Source organism: Topomyia yanbarensis, chromosome 3 (genome assembly GCF_030247195.1).
Source record: "Topomyia yanbarensis strain Yona2022 chromosome 3, ASM3024719v1, whole genome shotgun sequence".
Lineage (NCBI taxonomy): Eukaryota > Metazoa > Arthropoda > Insecta > Diptera > Culicidae > Topomyia > Topomyia yanbarensis.
Window position 1 is genome coordinate 148666513 of NC_080672.1, and position 19537 is coordinate 148686049.

The 19537-nt window shown below is 41.4% G+C and overlaps 1 protein-coding gene across 1 annotated transcript in view; it reads right to left on the reverse strand.

The window, feature by feature from the left end:
- The window catches only part of LOC131689044 (group XIIB secretory phospholipase A2-like protein), a 41061-nt gene extending 23452 nt beyond the window's left edge, over positions 1 to 17609 (reverse strand). The window contains exons 1-2 of the mRNA XM_058973792.1: positions 17098 to 17609; positions 16801 to 17043 (exon numbers count right to left, since the gene is read on the reverse strand). Coding sequence (XP_058829775.1) covers positions 16801 to 17043; positions 17098 to 17329 — 475 coding nt within the window. The 5' untranslated portion in view covers positions 17330 to 17609. The remainder of the gene's footprint in view (positions 1 to 16800; positions 17044 to 17097) is intronic.
- Between the last annotated feature and the right edge of the window lie 1928 nt (positions 17610 to 19537).

The following is a 19537-nucleotide window of genomic DNA, read 5'->3' on the forward strand; positions in this document are numbered from 1 at the left end:
TTAAAACAAACTGTTCGAAATTATAAAACAAAACGCTCTGCTGGGGATGTGAATGTTTCAGTTTCAGTTCTACTTTAAAACTCCCATACAAAATAAAACGCTCCTGAGAGAATGTTCAGGAATGTTTCAGCTCTAGATACATAATTTTGACAGTTCTATAATATAAAACTGGAACTTGCTGTTCCCAGCAGCAGTTTTATCGGATGTTCTATTCAGTTTAAAATTCATGTCTCGCCATACCTTCAGCGTTACTGCATTCAAATTTATTGTTTCCCAGTCTATGTGGTCTAAGTGTCTGTGCTGATAACTTTGCATGTATTTAAAACACAGTTTTAAACGTGTTTTAAAAACAGCAACAAATAGAACGGCGTCGTATAACAGTTTTAAATTTTAAAACAAAGCTGTTCGAAATTATGAAGCAAAACGCTCTGCTGGGGATGTGAATGTTTCAGTTCCAGTTCTACGTTGAAACTCCTATACAAAATGAAACGCTCCTGAACATGCCCTTAGAGTGTTTCAGTTTTAGATTCATAATTTTGACAGTTCTATAATATGAAACAGAAAATTTTAAAACTGGAACTTGTTGTCCCCAGCAGTAGTTTTAGCGGGTGTTCTATTCAGTTTAAAATTTATGTCTAGCCATGCCTTAAGCACAGAGAACAGACGTCCATCTTCAGCATTCAACTTGTGTAAAATCTCTAACGGTTTCGAAGGTAGTTTGGATATCCAAACCAGGTGCGCTACTGTCGTCATGTTTTTTTGGGGCTGAGTGCGACAGAATTGACAGCGGTTATTCCTCTACCCAGTCAAACTAGTCCGGAACCGATTCGGACTTCCAGCATGAATTCCAGCTCAAATGCGTCAACCGATAGAGTCGGAATCGGTTGTTTTCTTTGAGCTATATTCCATGCAGAATTCATCCAGGATTTCGAACCGGTTCCGGAATCGATTTGACGGATAATTGGGATATGTTATTGTCTAAATTTAAAAACTAAATATTCTAGGACACTTTAATTGGTGAATGATTAGCCTTGGATGAGAGTATGAGGAGATGAATTTAATTAAATTTTGACAGATGCTGTTTTTAGAAAATGATAGATAAGTTCCATGTATAGAGGATCGCGATACGCCAGGATGTCTCTAACAGGAACATGGATTGGTCTTCCTCGGACTTGTAAAGAATCTACTAATTGTGATCTGGCTTCACGATATTCAGTGCAGGACCAAACAACATGCTCAATGTCATGGTAACCTTCTCCACAAGCACAATGATTACCCTCAGCGAGCCCAATACGACGGAGATGCGCATCTAAAGTATAATGATTGGACATGAGCCTAGACATCACACGGATGAAGTCCCGACTTACATCCAATCCTTTGAACCATGCCTTCGTTGATACTTTAGGGATAATTGAGTGTAGCCATCGTCCCATATCTCCATTGTCCCAAGATGTTTGCCAACTAACAAGTGTCCTCTGTCGAGAAGCGCTATAAAATTCATTGTAAGCGATGGGTCTTTCATATATTTCACCATCTAGTGCACCAATCTTGGCTAAATTATCAGCTTTCTCATTTCCCGCAATAGAGCAATGGGCGGGGAGCCACACTAGGGTAAATTTATAACAGTTTCTTGTCAGGTTACTCAGAGATTCTCGTATCTTCCCCAAAAAGAATGGATCATGGTTATCAATCCTCTTTGAGCGTAGAGCTGCAATTGTGCTGAGACTATCAGTGAGGATAAAGTAATGGTTCGGGGGTAAAGTATTAATTATTTGAAAACTATAGTGAACTGCTGCTAGTTCCGCTATATAAACAGAGGCGGGTTCTGCAAGTTTGAGAGAAATTGAAAAATTATTGTTGAAAATACCGAAACCAGTGGCCTCACTGATTCGTGACCCATCAGTGTAAAACATTTTAAGGCAGTCTATGTGTTGATATTTACTTGTGAATATTTTAGGGATCTCCCGCGAGCGTAGATGATCCGGAATTCCACGAATCTCTGCTTGCATGGACGTGTCGAAGAATAAAGTGGATTCAGGAGTATCTAGTATATTGACGTATGTGGGAACATACCTAGCAGGCGTTATTTCTTGTGACATGTGATTGAAATACACTGTCATGAATCTGGTTTGGGGTTGGAGCTCAACAAGTCTTTCAAAATTTTCAATTACCAGTGGGTTCATAACCTCACAACGAATAAGTAAACGAGAGGAGAGATCCCAGAATCGGTCTTTTAAAGGAAGAACTCCCGCTAGTACTTCAAGACTCATCGTATGGGTCGACTGCATGCAACCTAGGGCAATTCGTAAACAACGATACTGTATCCGTTCCAGTTTAATAATGTGAGTGTTCGCAGCTGAACGGAAACAGAAGCACCCATATTCCATTACTGAAAGTATTGTTGTTTGATACAATCTTATCATGTCACTTGGATGAGAACCCCACCATGATCCAGTTATTGTTCGCAGAAAATTTATCCTTTGTTGGCACTTCTTTATCAGATACCTAATGTGGCCTCCCCATGTACCTTTAGAATCGAACCAAATTCCGAGATATTTAAAGGTCATGACTTGGGCTATCGTTCTACCAACCAACTGAAGCTGAAGCTGAGCTGGATCACGCTTCCTTGAAAAAACGACCAACTCTGTTTTCTCCGTAGAGAAATCGATGCCCAGCTTTAAAGCCCAAATTGATAAATTATCCAAGCTATCTTGCAATGGTTGTTGTAAATTTATAGCTTTTGGTCCTGTAACAGAAACCACGCCATCATCTGCAAGTTGTCTTAAAGTGCATGGGCTGACAATACAATTATCAATGTCATTCACGTAAAAATTATAGAGAAGGGGGCTTAGACAAGAGCCTTGTGGGAGGCCCATGTAACTTATTCTGAGTGTCGCCAAATCGCCATATGAAAAATGCATGTGCTTTTCTGACAATAAATTGTATAAATAATTATTTAATATCGGTGAAAGACCACATTGATGTAGCTTCTCCGAGAGAACATCAATGGAGACTGAGTCGAATGCTCCTTTTATGTCTAAGAACACAGACGCCATTTGTTCTTTTTTTGCGTAAGCGAGTTGGATTTCTGACGAAAGTAGCGCCAGACAATCATTCGTTCCCTTTCCCCTCCGAAAACCAAACTGGGTATCTGATAGCAAGCCGTTCGCCTCAACCCAATTGTCGAGACGTCGTAGGATAATTTTTTCCAACAATTTCCTGATGCAGGATAGCATTGCAATCGGTCGATACGAGTTATGATCGGAGGCTGGTTTTCCCGGTTTTGGAATTGCGATAACTCTCACTTGTCTCCAGTCGTGCGGGACAATGTTCTGCTCAAGAAGCTTATTGAATAAATTCAACAAGCGTCTTTTTGCTAGGTCAGGCAGATTCTTCACCAAGTTGAATTTAATTCTGTCTAGTCCCGGAGCATTATTGTTGCATGAGAGGAGTGCAATTGAGAATTCCATCATTGTCAAAGGCGAATCTATGAAATCGTTACTTGTGGGAGCATCGCGAGTGATTTTCTGCGCAGGAGCAGAATCGGGACAAATTTTCTTGGCAAAATTAAATATCCAACGATTCGAAAAATCTTCGCTTTCATTAGTCACGTTTCGATTCCTCATTCTTCTGGCTGTGTTCCAAAGAGTACTCATTGATGTTTCTCTTGACAAGCCATTAACGAAGTGTCTCCAATAACTAGATTTTTTGGCACGACGTATACTGTCAAATTTGTTTTGCAAAATGAAATAATTTTCAAAGTTCTCACGTATACCCCCTTTCTGTTTCATAATTTCTTTGTAGGCAATTTGTTTAGCTTCATATGCATCAGAGCACTCTTTGTCCCACCAAGGATTAGGGGGCCGTCTATTTATTGTCATTCCAGGATTGCATTTCGTTTGGGCTTGTTCTGCTGCTTCAATAATTAAACCCGCTAAGAATTCATATTCTTCGGTAGGGGGTAGCTCTTCTGTCGAAGCAAGAGAAGTGGAAATTAATGTTTCGTATGTTTTCCAATCAATATTTCGTGTTAAGTCATAAGGAACATTGATTGAATTCGTAAGGCCTAATTCACTGTTAATTGAAACAACGATTGGCAAATGATCGCTACCGTGAGGATCAGGTACAACCTTCCACGTGCAATCTAACCGAAGTGATGTCGAGCACAGAGATAGATCTAATGCACTTGGACGTGCAGGAGGTCTAGGGATGCGTGTTGTTTCGCCAGTATTTAAAACTGTCATATTAAATTCGTCACAAACATTGTATATCAAAGAGGATCGATTATCATTGTAGAGGGAACCCCACAATACTCCGTGCGAGTTAAAGTCTCCCAGTATCAGACGCGGAGCAGCCATGGATTCCACTACCTCAAAAATTTGACGTTGTCCAATTTGAACTTTGGGAGGTATATATATAGAAGCGATAGACATGTCTTTGCCTTTAATGTTCGTTTGGACAGCTACAGCCTCAATGCCCGCAAACAAGGGGATGTTAATTCTATAGAAAGAATAGCACTTTTTAATTCCTAGAAGCACTCCTCCATACGGGGTGTCTCGGTCTAGGCGAATAATGTTGAAATCATTTAAGTTGAAATTAATGTTTGAGGTAAGCCATGTTTCACATAGAGCAAAAGCATCGCATTTTAAATTATGCAGTAAAATTTTTAAGGAATCAATTTTAGGTATGATACTTCTGCAATTCCACTGTAAAACTGTGATGGAATCTTTCATTGGAGGAGGTGAATTACCCATTGAAAGATACAATCGCTGCAAGGATGGGCCATTGAGCAATCAGCTGCTCTAAAAATGTTCTAATTGTTGGGAGGAAAGCTGAAAGTATACTCTTTAGTGGTTCAGAAATATTGAATGCTTTAAAAATCCAATCAACAATTTCAGAAAATTTCAATAATCCTACCCCTGGCTGAGGCTCAGAGGAAGTCGAAATTTTATTATTACCAGTAATGGTGTTCTGTTTGTATTGTACGTTCCCAAAACCGGGCGGAATTGATTTCGGTTTTGAATCGGAATATTTCGGTTTTGGGCGCAGTTTATCTATTGGTGGAGAAATTTTAAGGCCTTTTCTTGGCAGCTTGGGAAAAGAAGACTGTTTTCTTTTTCTGGGATTTCCGGGTAAAACAAATGATGTACCTTCGCACGCTCCGTCAGAGTCAGACTGTTCCGAAAATAGAGATGCGTAAGTGTTTTCTAAGAAGATGGGTTTAGGGGTAGCATTTTTCAACATTTCTGCATAGGAGCGCTTAGACCTCTCCTTCAAGGATCGTTTAATTTTATCCTCACGCAATTTATAAATGGGGCATGCAGGGAGCTCATGTGAGTTTTCTCCGCACATTAAACATTTTTCTGAATTTTCATTGCATGTATCCTCTTGATGTGAACCCCCACATTTGCCACACCGTGCCTTATTGGAACAGTAAGTGGCTGTGTGGCCAAGCTGTTTGCAATTAAGGCAATTCATTACACGAGGGATAAAAAGGCGAACAGGGAGACGAATCTTATCGATAATGACATAGTTGGGCAGCGCAGACCCAGCGAAAGTCACTCGAAATGAGTCAGACAGTCGATAAACTTTTTTATCTCCTTCGTGTGATACTGAATGCAATTGCTTGCATTCAAGTATTTTTACGTCTTTAAGTATGGTGTCTTTGAAACGACCAACCCCATGCTTAACTAAGTCATCAACAGTCAAACTCGATTCTGTGATGACCCCATCAATTTCAATTTCCTTTGAAGGAATATACGCTCTATATTCACGCGTAAAAAGCTCGCAAGAAGCAATTGCATTGGCTTGTTTGAGACTACCAACGACAATGCGTATTTTATCTTTATTAACTTTTACGATCTCTTTTACATCCGAGAATCGCGAAGTCAAATCTTTAGAAATTTGAATGATATTTAGCGCCTTTGCTTTACGCCTAATAAATACAATCCATGGTCCCGTTGACGACTCTGGGTAAATTTTAATTCTAGTCGGATTTACATTTTCAGCATAAGGTTTAGGGGGAGGGTCTGTTACTCGTTCTCCCATCTCTTCATCCATTTTACCTAGTAAGAAAAACTATCACAAAAAGGAATGAAAAATATACCTGTTATCTACTATCTATTAGGTGACGAAGACACCGGTAGAACACACCTCATGTGTTACGTTGTAAACTCGGTGCCCGTTGTTTGACAATGTGACACTTGCTGTCCTTCTTCGTCGTGTTGCTTCTTCAGTAGAGAAATAGTCCTACCTGCAACACTTCAAAACTCTCTCCGATTAAGCTGCTCGTCGGTATCACCACCACAAGCGCGCTCTCTCCGTTTCCACCACCTCGGTAGACAAATGGCTACCTGTGGCTTGCTGCGAAAATCCCACTGTCGATGCGGCACTTTTCGGTGCCACTTGTTTTCCTTATTCGTCGTACCACTTCTGCGGTAGACAAATAGAGCAAATGGGTCTACCTGTGACGCTTCCCTCTCGTCGATTAGAATTGCCCGACGACACCAATACACTATATTTTTTTTCTGTGTGTACAGGCACGATCACTGTCGATTTCTGCCACCGCGGTAGGCAAATTCGTCTACCCGCGGTTTGCTGTCAAAACACCACTTGTCGAGGATGCCGTTGACCACGCCTCCGACGTATCAACTGTCGACTCACACTTAACAAATTCGTCTCTCTCTCCCACAATAACGCATACAGCGTCTCGCACTCCGTCACTCTCTCGAGAACAAAACCTTCCACCTGGAGGCACAACCGTCTCGGTCGGTTGCAAAAACTGTTATGATAATTGGGATAGGTTGGTGTTTTTTTTTTTTTTTTTTTTTTTTTTTTTTTTACAATGGAGAAGACCTTTATGTCCTAGCCCAGTACACGTGCTAACGGTAGGGTCCAATCTACCACACGGGGTGCACTGGGGGCGTGTCGGACTCAAATGGTGACCAGCCATTAATACCGACTAAACTCCATTGGGCTCCGCCATCATTCCTCCCAGGAACTACCTCTCGGTATTACTTCTGGGGGGATGGCTGTACTGAATGTACTCATTCACTCTCACTCGCGCGATCATACATCCTGTATGAGGCTTACTTGGGTGCTCTCTCAATCACACTTTGATTCACTCTCAAACACTCCCACATGAGGCTGACTTTTGTGCTCACCTTTTACGTTCCATGCGAGGCTGACTTGTGTGCTCACCTTACTCATTCCTTGCTAGGCTTACTTTTGTGCTCGCCCTACCCATCCATGTGAGGCTGACTTGGGTGCTCACCCTATCACCTGATTCACTCTCAATCGTGCCACTCTATTGTACCTTTGTCACTCCCTCTGGTATCCCATGTGGGACATTTTTCTTAGGCCCCACTTCTGACATACCATGCGAGGCTGACTTTTGTGCTCACCTTTTTCATTCCTTGCTAGGCTGACTTTTGTGCTAGCCTCTACCAACCTGTGAGGCTGACTTTTATGCTCACCCTTAACATGCAGTGTGAGACTGACTTGGATGCTCACCCTTTCACTCCTCTGCCACGCCATGAGGCATCGATAGCTTAGTTCCAACATACTACGCTACGACCCTCCCGTCTTGGCATGAGGCAGTCCACTTATACGCCTATACACTCACTCTTCTGTCTTGCTTCGGGGTGGCTGGGTTTACCCCTTACGCGGTTGCCATTCGCTGCGCCAACCTACCTCGGCATGAACAGACCATTCACTCTCTTATTTTGCGCTTGGCCTTTTTCGCTCCAACTAACCAATCACTAGTTAGCCGTGCCCGCCGTCTGTTGCTCGGTTCGCCAGATTACCTGTAGCCTACTGGCAATCTGGATGGTAGCAGCCGAGACTGCGTTCCACTTCTCCACCGTTTGACACATCCGCTGAATAAGGGTATCAGGGGTTGTGTCCCAGCCACAGACGTCAAGCATTGCTCTTCTTTCGACGTCGAACCGATGACATACGAACAGTATGTGCTCGGCAGTTTCATCTACACCTGGGCAGTCCGGGCAGACTGGGACCTCCGCGTGTCCGAACCTGTGGAGGTACTGACGGAAACAGCCATGGCCTGACAGGAATTGTGTCAGGTGGAAGTGAACTTCCCCATGGGGTCTTCCCACCCAGCTCGATATGCTAGGTATCAGCCGGTGGGTCCACCTACCTTTCGAGGAGTTGTCCCACTCACGCTGCCATCTGGCGACCGAGGTCACCCTGGTGCGCTCGCGGGCTCCCCTATTTCCACGTAGCTCAAAGCACTCCTCATCTTCCCGAATGACCAGCCCGACTGGCATCATGCTCGCTATCACGCAGGATGCATCGTGTGATACCGTGCGGTAGGCAGATATCACTCTGAGGCACATCACGCGATAGGTGCTCTCCAGTTTCTGTAGGTAACTGGTTACCCTCAGTGCTCTTGACCATGACGGGCCGCCGTACCTGAGGATAGATACGGCAACGCCTGCCAGTAACCTACGTCTACTGGCGCACACCTTTGAGCTGTTGGACATCATTCTCGATAGTGCCGCAACAGCAGTCGACGCTCTCTTGCACGTATAGTCGACATGGCTGCCGAAGGTCAGCTTGTCGTCTATAATGACTCCGAGAGACTTCAGACTTCGCTGTGAAGTGATCGCGACTTCTCCCACATGGATAACTGCATGTTGTGCCGACTTGCGGTTGTTGACGATAACTACCTCCGTCTTATGATGAGCGAGCTCCAGGCCTCTCGCGCTCATCCATTCCTCCACCGTGCTAATCGCGTGTTCTGCGGTTAGTTCTACCTCAGGAATTGACTCCCCGTAGACCTCCAAGGTTACGTCGTCGGCAAAGCCGACGATCTTGACCCCAGGAGGGAACTTCAGTCTCAGAACCCCGTCATACATGAGGTTCCATAGCACCGGGCCTAGGATCGAGCCCTGCGGGACTCCGGCGGTAATCGGAACCCTTTTCTGACCGGCATCGGTCTCGTATAGCAGTACGCGGTTTTGGAAGTAACTTTCCAGGATCCGGTACAGACCCACCGGTAGGCTAAGCCGGTGTAACGAGAGCGCGATGGCATCCCAGCTTGCGCTGTTGAATGCATTCTTCACGTCAAGTGTCACTAACGCACAGTATCGAATACCTCGCCTTTTTCGTTGGATCGCTATCTCGGCAGTATTTATCACTGAGTTGAGAGCGTCCACTGTGGACTTACCCTTCCGAAAGCCAAACTGGTTGCTTGACAGACCGTCCGTACCTTCCGCGTACGGGGTGAGCCTGTTGAGGATGATCCTCTCAAGCAGTTTGCCAGTCGTGTCTATCAGACAGATTGGTCTGTACGCCGATGGGTCGCCTGGCGGCTTCCCGGGCTTCGGCAACAGCACCAGTTTCTGCCTTTTCCATCTATCGGGGAAACGGCACTCGTCAAGGCATCTCTGCATAGCTAGCCTGAACATGTTCGGGTTCGCTATGATCGCTGCCTTGAGAGCGTTGTTCGGGACTCCATCCGGCCCTGGAGCTTTGTTCATTGCTAGGGATTTAGCCACTGCGAGTAGTTCTTCGTTCGTCACTGGAGCCACCATTTCGACCGTGCCCGCACTGTCTCGTAGTGCAGGTGGCCAGGGGCTTGTGGCTCGAGACGGGAAGAGTACTTCGATAATCGTTGCCAGCCGGTCCGGAGACCGTTCTGGGGGTGAGGAGCCCCCTTTGGTCTTGGCCATCACAATCCGGTAGGCGTCACCCCACGGATTCGCGTTGGCACTCTCACACAGGTTGTCGAAACACGCTCTCTTGCTGCTTTTAATAGCCTTGTTAAGGGCTAATTTCGCAGCTCGAAACACTTCACGGCGGTTCTCTCTTGCATCCTCGGTGCGAGCTCTTTGCATCCTACGTCTAGCTCTGAGGCAGGCTGACCGTAGAGCTGCAATCTCGGCACTCCACCAGTATACCGGGCATCTACCGTTTCTTGGCAGTGTTTTTCTCGGCATAGTGGCGTCGCACGCGCGTGATAGAACAGCTACCAGCGCATCCCCGCTTAGACTGTCGGTGTTGGCCTCCAGTCCCAGGGCCGCGGTGAAAGCTTCGCTGTCGAAGTGATTGGACTTCCACCCGCGTACCTGACAGGGATCTCCCGCCCTCGGATGCTGCACACCATAGTTGATCTTAAAGCGGATTGCTAAATGATCACTATGGGTGTAGCCTTCGTCTACCCTCCATTCCATGCCTGGAGCCAGACTCGGGCTGGCAAAGGTCAAATCAATCCACGCCTCCACTCCGTTTCTACGGAATGTACTAGCGGAGCCATCATTAGCTAGCACAGTATCGAGTTTCGCAAACGCTTCCATTAGCGCTTGACCCCTGCTATTTGTACAGCGGCTGCCCCACTCCACTGCCCAAGCGTTGAAGTCTCCCGCTAGGGATAGGTTGGTGTGGCGGCGCTAGTGTGTTTAGTATATTAATTCAAATGTTTACACACGTTTTTTAAATATTTTTGTTCGATCATGGATGTGTTCTCTGTGCCTTAAGCGTTACTACATTCAAATTTTTCCCCAGTCCATCAGGTCTAAGTGTCTGAGCTGAAAACTTTGCATGTATTTAAAACACAGTTCTAAGCGTGTTTTAAAATCATCAACAAATAGAACAGCGTCGTATAACAGTTTTAAATTTTGAAACAAAACTGTTCGAAATTATAAAACAAAACGCTCTGCTGGGGATGTGGATGTTTCAGTTCCAGTTCTACTTTGAAACTCCTATATAAAATAAAATGCTCCTGAACATGCCCTTAACCCTTCATTTTGTTTTGAAAAATTCGACGCTTTTTCTTCAAAAGGGCGATACTAGCAGTGACACCATTCAAAGAAAATCAACAGTGAATATTTCCAGACTTGATTTTATTTCCTATTTAAGAACTATTGTGTTTTTTACATCCTTGATTGCATGATTAAGTAATCGAAACCCAAAGCTTCATAAAGTATTTGAAATTATTAAATTAAAATTTGTTTTTGCTATTGAAATTGACAAAATGATAGTATCGCCCCTTTGGCGATTGTTTACTTTTTCGGTCCCACCTATCAGCATTGAAGTATAGTCCTTACGTTTTTTTACAATAACTACCGTTTTACACCACCGATTTCGTCCGGGTTTTTTCAATAGCGATCATTGTTACTATTTACAGCTGGTATCAGCTTGATAATCCTAAAAAAAACGAAAAAAAAAACAGTTTCGCCTCTAAACTGCTAGCAAAAAAAGTATCGCCGTGTTTGTTTGCATGGAGCGTGGAGGGCGAAACTTTAAATAAACAAACAAAAATACAGTTTTGCCCGTTGTATTTTTTGTTGTAGTTTAAGAAAGTAATGTCGTAGAATCAAAATTTTTAGGTTATTTAGGTTGCGTTTCAAAACCCTCATTCGCATGTATGAAAAAGCGTTATGTTTACATTTGTAAGCAGGGTTACCATATTCACAGATTTTTTTTCACAATTTTGTATCACAGATTCTTTTTTACAGATGACAGATTTTTGGCGTTTTGATGAAAATTTCACAGATTTTCACAGATTTTTGGAAATATTGTGATTTTTCACAGATTTTTTGGAAATTTATCACAGATTTTCACAGATTTTTTTCCTGTTTTAGCCATCACAGAAGGTAAAAAGATTTTTTGACTGAAACGCAGATTTTAATGTAGCATCCCTGTTTGTAACTATCGCCCTTTTCACGAAAGAGCGTTGAATTTTGTCAACCTCATTTTTTAGGTAGCCCCCTGGCAACCCTTTACCATATGGAGTTTGACAGCGACCTACACGCTACCCAGTCAAAAAGGGCAAGTTGCTTGCTAACGGGGGGCTATTTGCCAACTCGAATGCGTTAATTGCCCTTCAATTTGCCAGAAAATTGCTGGCAGGGGGCTATTTCAATTGCAACATTTGGGCGATTTGCCGCCGTCATTTTTTTGCCGCTCTACCCGCCCTTAAATCACCCCGGCAACGCGCCATTCAATCGCCCTTAATTGCCTAATATGAAAATTACAAATAATACTTATTTTCGGATTCATTATCAACTCACATAAACTTATCACTACACTAGGTAATCACCACCAAACTATAGGAAGAAAGAATAGTGAAATTGGTATTACATACCAAAACTTACTACAATCTGACTTTCATTAAGACTTTAGGCCAGAGATCTTGTTCCACTATACTTACACACGATTCTACAATTTCCCACATTCGTTGGCTAAATGAAGTGCACTAGATAAACAAAATACAAGCGAGAACACGCGAATTGTTTAAAAAACAATTTTAAGCTTAAGCCAAACATGCTTGAAAAGTGCAAAACAACCAAGTCCATTTCAGCTGCCAGAAAATTTGTTTGTGTTGAAATTGCCTTTAAATCGCATTCGCAAATTGCATTAGTTCCTAGGAGCAATTAGCACAGGCGAGTGGAGTCAAACGTCAAACTGTTTAAATATCCTGACCATGCTCGTCCGCCTTTTTTGACCAGGAACCATAAAATAACCTAGGGACCGTTCATAAACCACGTAGACCGAAATTTGAGAATTTTTAACCCCCCCCCCCCCCCTTGTAGACCTTACTAGACTTTTACCAAACCCCCCCCCCCCCCAACCCAAAAGTCTACGTAGACTTAATTTTTTTTAATTCGCTGGAAATGTGAAATTACCAAGATGCACATTATAATGTTCAATTAAATTTCAAGCTTTTTAAATATTAAAGAAAGGTTGTTTTTTGTCTATGATTGATCAAATCAATTAATACCAATTCAAGGTGCTTTCCAACGTTTGTGTAGCGGAATACTTCTTTTCAAGGTTAGTCACTCATATATTGCTATAACTAGTTCAAATTTTGGCCGTAGTGCGACCTACACCAACAATGCAGAATTGCTAAACACTTTTTGAGCCTTACTGGTGCATTTAAAATTGTTAAATTATAAGAAACAATTATAAAATAATACTGTCGATGTGTAATGTCATCTACACTAAAATAATAAACCAAACATGCACACAAAATTCACTTTTAAAGCTATTTAAATATTCCCTAAAATATTTGTTTTTCTTGTGTAATTAATAGTCATATCACCTGAGAATATTATCGCAAAGTATCAAAGTTTAACTCCGAATATTTTCAAAGATAAATATAGTAGAACCGGTTTACACGAAGTTGAGTTGGTCAACACGTAAAATTTAACGGGTGTTTAAAGATTTTGAAATCAGTGTAAATGATTGTAAGCGAAACTGATTAACTCGAGTAGACACTTTGTTGTAGAAGTTTAACTACACTACTGCTTTAACCACCGAAATCAAAAAAATAAAAAATTAAAAAATTAATACACTTATTGTTAAAAATCGGGAGTTTTGTTTTTACAATGGTGGTTTTAATGTTTAACTTTGACCATTTTTTTACTTTTTATGGTTCATGCATTTAATGGTCCATGAATGTCTGCTAACTAGTGGTGTCTCAGATGATTTCACAGTCAAAATCTTCCGTCGAGAGGCATTTTAGGCGATCGTCTTTGAAACTGTCATTTTGTATTATTTCTAGATCAAAACTATATCAAAATATACGCAAGAAACAACAACGCATGAGGTTGTCCAAAAAAAATCGTGGGTTCTGGGTTGAATGGTCGCTTAACGAGTAGTTACCTCAATAGTGTACTAGCTTTGAAGTGTCTGCATAAATACACCTAGCTGAATAGACCGATATTTTGAATACAACTCTATTTAAATCCTATTTTTAATTAGAAAAACGAGAATAACAAAAAATAAAAGTCTACGTAGACTTTTTCAAAGACCCCCATACCCCCTCCCACCTCGTAGACAAACGTAGACTTTTTCCAGACCCCTCCCTCCGTCCCCCTATGAGTCTACATGGTTTATGAACGGCCCAACGGCTACAGAATAAGTTCTTTCGACGTAAATTTAGGTACTTTTGAGCTGAGCGTCGCTTTCACACTCATTAGTGTTGTCGAAAACAAAACGAGAGATTCGACTTAGTCGATGTCTTCCGTGCAGTAAGGTACTTTTGAGTTGTTTGGGGTATACTCAAAATTAGGTAAATTAAACTTAAATTTAAGTAAATTAAACTTAAGGTTGAGTTATAATTTTTGCCGTAGTTAAATGGAAACTACCTTAAACACGGTTTACCTAATTTTACCTTCCTGCACGATGCCACGAGATTGAGTCAAAAGTACTCAATTTTAGGTAGTTTTTAGGTTGGGCCGTTATAGCTATAAAGCCCCAAACAAAGAATTATGTTCGGAATTATACGCGATATTCAAGTATTCCACACGACGTTTTGCATCTTGTGGGATGATTTAACACCATACTATTCAGAAAAAACAACACTTAGTAACTAATTACAGCTTTTAATCATTCGATTGGCGATTAGCGGCAAAGCCAAAATTAGTCATACGACACCTATAATTCAGCTCATGAACTGGCAAAGTGATACAGTTTGCTTTTTTCACCCGTAAGTGAGTCGTAGCTTACAACAAAATCTTCATTATCTTCTCGGAAAAAGCTTACCACTGCCAAAATATGAATGAAACGAGTAAGAAATTTAGTTTTATTTGCAATTATTCTGAAATTACAGCCATTTGCAACTATTTCACTCATATATTTCTTCGAAATGTAATCGGGGTGTTATTGTGGTTATAAAAAATCGTTCCATAAATAAAGTTCCAACTCGAAACCGAGACCCAATCAGTACCAATGTCAAACTCCTGCATATTTTGAACTACGTAGGAGATTCAGTGAAGACTATCGGAGAGAAGGATCGGCTGTGCATGATACAAAGCTGACACTTTCCTATTAGCCGGATATATTCTTTCCTCGCCTGATCTGGAGAGTTTCATGAATTTACACCATCTCATGAAGGTTTAGCTTAACTTAGGACGAACGGGAAATGCTGTTGCGGCGGCTACGGTGCTCAACAAATTACATTTTGAAACAGCGCGCATATAGCTCTGCGAATAATGTTAGAAACCACTATGTTTTACACTCTTTTCGCAAGATGTTTACTCATCATCTTATAAAATGATGGTTTTCCTTCATTTTCATAAACAATTATCAACAAAATGATCGGTAATTTGGTGTTCAAAAGTCATTTTTTACCAATGTTTACATAAAATATATGCACTATGACAGAACAGAATAAAATCAGCAACACTTTCCTTCCAGCGCTATCTGCGTGCGGTTTCAACATAGAATCGCCAATTCAAAATTAATGTTTTGATTTTCATGGCTGTACAGAGACGTCGTCCTTGACAGGGGCAGAGTTAAAAATATTCATTGAATGAAATTTGATCATATTCAGCCGCATTCATTTTCAATATTCAGTGACGCGCCTGAAAACGTCAAACGAACCAACCGCCCATTCATCCATGCACATTTTCATTCGTCTACGATTATTACACGAACCGACCGTGCAGCAACGAATCAACCGCATCAAAGTAGGCTCTGGCACAATGAAAGCGATGATGATTGTTGTTTCATATGCTTTACCGGCGTTTGAAAACATTTTCCTTGATAATTAGTGAAATGCATATATTGTACGATATTCAACTGAATGAATAACATGGATATTTGAATGAATATTTTTTCTATTCACCGCGAGTCGCATCAGGTTCATTTTCAGCCGTCAAAAAAAGCTACGATTATTTGTAACTCTTGACAGGGGGTTGTTTTTAGGTATAGAAAATGTTTCCCCCTTTTTATTCGGCACCATGCGCAACATTTTAACTATCGACCTGTCCAGTTTAACTATCGCTCTGTCAATTTTAACCATACTTCAGAGTAGGGTTATTTTGCAAATAACTTTCGAAGTGTCAGATTTTAACTAAAAGTTAAAAATTTCACCAAATGGTTCACAGCCCTAATTTTATCCATGCCCCAGTAAAGCTCAGCCGGAATTGAACTGGAATTCTGGCTGGTTCCAGTTCGTACACGGGCTCCAGTGACACAACCGATTCTAACTAGAATCGGTTGTGTCACTGGAGCCGGAATACGAACTGGAACCAGCCAGAATTCCGGTTCATTTCCGGCTGAGCTTAACTGGGGTTCATCATAACAGGGTTATTTCGCAAATAGCTTTCGAAGTGTCAGATTTTAACCAAAAGTTAAAATCTGACACCATTTCTCCAAATGGTTCCTTAGTAGCCTTAGGGCCGAATTCTTCACCCTCGCTTAAGTTTTAAACCAGGTTCACCAGTACGTTTCAACATGGATTAAGCGCTAAGCGAGGGTGAAGAAATCGGCCCTTAGTCATTCAAAAAGCTACCGGCTGAAGCGGTTGCTAAAATGCTAATGTTGAAATTTCTCGTCCCTTTCAGGAATGCTGAATGTGCAAATACTGCACAGATTTCCACAGTTTCCTGTTTTAATGAACAGATTTCTACAGCTTTCTTCTACAATGCACAGATTAGCACAGATTTCTCAATTTTTTACCTTGCGCTTAACTTTTGCCTCACGTATAAAAGCCAAAAAACGTCACCCAGATGTTTTCAGCCAAGTACGTTTTCCGTAACACAGATAGATATAGATTTTTAAACGGGCCGCGCGCAGATTTTTCAAAATATCACCTGACATTCCTGGTCCCTTTCCCTATGCTTTCTGTGTACACTGCCGTTGTATGCATAATTGTCCCATGCATATAAAAAATCCCATAGAACATAGGACAAATATACTTTTTAACGGCAGTACAGGTATCCCGGATTTTGTACCTAGCGGTGGAAAAACCCTTTTGCTCATTTTTTAGATCTAGCATGAAATAGATTTGAATTTTAGATCTAGCAGTTGAATATTCAGTATGAAATCTACCTTTCACAACTAGATCACCAACGACATTTTTTTCGTACTCATCGCAATATTTATACAGACATCGCTTGAAATCCAGATCGCACAATTCTTTATCGTTATTGCAGGTATCGTAGCAGATATCGTGAACGTTGCAGCAAAGTTCCATCTCAACAGCCGGTAGATACTCGGTATCAATTTTCATTCCCAACGAACCACAACCATCCGATTGAGGAACATAGAATTTATTCCGTGATGGTGTAATGTCTACAAAACAACTTAATATATTTTAAGCATTACATCACTTCATTAATGACTCACCTCCAGGACATTTGTATATGCAATTTTCATCTACGGCCGCGTCAAACACTTCGTGAATAACCTTAAACTTTCTCGCAACATGTACTACATTTTTGAGTACATCTCCAAAAACGGCCTCGGCGGCGATGAGAGCGTCTCGTAAACTACCCAGCATATTTGAACCATATCCGCTATATGCATAGGTCAAAAATGTTAGTGCGTATATCGCTACCTTCATGTATGGAACATGCATCGTCAAATCAGGATACACAATCTTATACAGATGGAAGACTAATGTCTAACAGCTTTGAGAAACAACCCTTGGAATCACTAATCAGAAATAAACGCAACATATGAGTTTGCCTTTTTGGGTACAATTCATACAGTTGATGAATACGTGGTCATTTTTGTTAGTTAAACGCTATAATACCAAAATATAGTTAAAAAGAGCTATTTTTAGATACCGACACTGAAGATTATACTATGCTTTCCATCGTTTTTGTTTTGCTTGGCTTAATTCGCTTTATTTATTTTTTTGCTGTTGTTTTTGACACGGCTTCCCAGGAAAATTCATTAGCCGGAATTCTGGCTGGTTCCAGTCAAGCCACACCAATGTAACCAAACCAGTACACTGTTTGTCAAATATTTGATGAAGTAAAATTTGACCAAATAAACGTGTTTGACCCGGAGAGAATAGGGAGAGAGAGACGAAGAGTGAAAATCATTTATACCCAGTTAAACTCATTCCGGAACCGGTTCGGATTTCTGAATGGAGTCATCATGGATTCCAAATCAAATGCAACAACCGACTCAGAATCGGTTGTTGCATTTGATTTGGAACCCATAATGACTCCATTCAGGGTTCCGAATCAAATTCCGAATGATTTGACCGGGTAATGGCAACCCCGCCCTGTCAAAAAAAATGCGGACGAACATGGTCAGGCGATTTAAAAAGTTTGACGTTTGACTCAACTCGCCTGTGCTAATTGCCCCTAGGAACAAATGCAATTTGCGAATGCGATTTAAAGGCAATTTCAATACTTAGACAAATTTTCTGGCGGCTGAAATGGACTTGGTTGTTTTTTTGCGTTTTTCAAACATGGCGGTTCATGTTTGGCTTAAGTTTAAAATTGTTTTTTTAAACAATTGGCGTGTTCCCGCTTGTATTTTGTTTGTTTAGTGCACTTAATTTAGCCAACGAATGTGGAATCGTGTGTAAGTATAGTGGAACAAGATCTCTGAGTCTAAATGAAAGTCAGATTGTTATAAGTTTTGGTGTGCAATACGAATTTCACCATCGATTCCTCCTATAGTCTGGTGGTGATTACCTAGTGTACCGATAAATTTATGTGAGTAGACAGTGAATCCGAAAATAATTATTATTTTTAATTTTCATATCAGGCAATTAAATGCGATTAAATGGCGCGTTCCCTGGGCGATTTAGGGGCGATTTAAGGGCGGGTAGAGCGGCAAAAAAATGACGGCGGCAAATCACCCAAATGTTGCATATAAAATAGCCCCCTAATTGCCATGTTCGTTTGGATACGTCATGGGCTCTTGGCCTCACTCTAACTAAAGTGCTCTAGTTCAAACACCATCCCAGTCAAAAAGGGCAAGTTGCTGGCTAGCGGGGGGCTATTTGCCAACTCGGATGCGCTAATTGCCTCACAATTTGTCAGCAATTTGCTGGCAATTAGGGGGCTATTTTATATGCAGCATTTGGGCGATTTGCCGCCGTCATTTTTTTGCGCTCTACCCGCCCTTAAATCGCCCAGGGAACGCGTCATTTAATTGCCTGATATGAAAATTAAAAATAATCATTATTTTCGGATTCACTATCTATTCACATAAATTTATCGGTACACTAGGTAATCACCACCAGACTATAGGAAGAATCGATGGTGAAATTCGTATTGCACACCAAAACTTACCACAATCTGACTTTCATTTAGACACAGAGATCTTGTTCCACTATACTTACCCACGATTCCACAATTTTCCACATTCGTTGGCTAAATTAAGTGCACTAAACAAACAAAATACAAGCGGGAACACGCCAATAGGGATCTTTAGGGGTGTGTGGGTTAAGACATTTTCTGATGCAGATTAGTACCGTGAGTTCATAACTCAATTTTTTTTCTATTTTTAGGCCCGAAACTATAAATACAACATTTTTTAGTTTATTTCCTTTAAGAACAATAACACATCCAAACCCATGCGACTTGCACAACTCTTTAGGTTGCCTCATGAGATCTACCATAGTTTGCAGATAAAATTTGGGATGTCAGGCTGCTAGAGGATTGCAAAAGTACCAGATCATGATGAGGCGAACGAGATAGTTGCAGATACGTCATTTAATAGGACAACTGTCAGTTTGTTGGCTGAATTTGATTTGGTCTTTTTTAATTTAAAAATCAGAAAATAATAATTAAGGTTTAAGATGATATGAGTGAACTCGTAA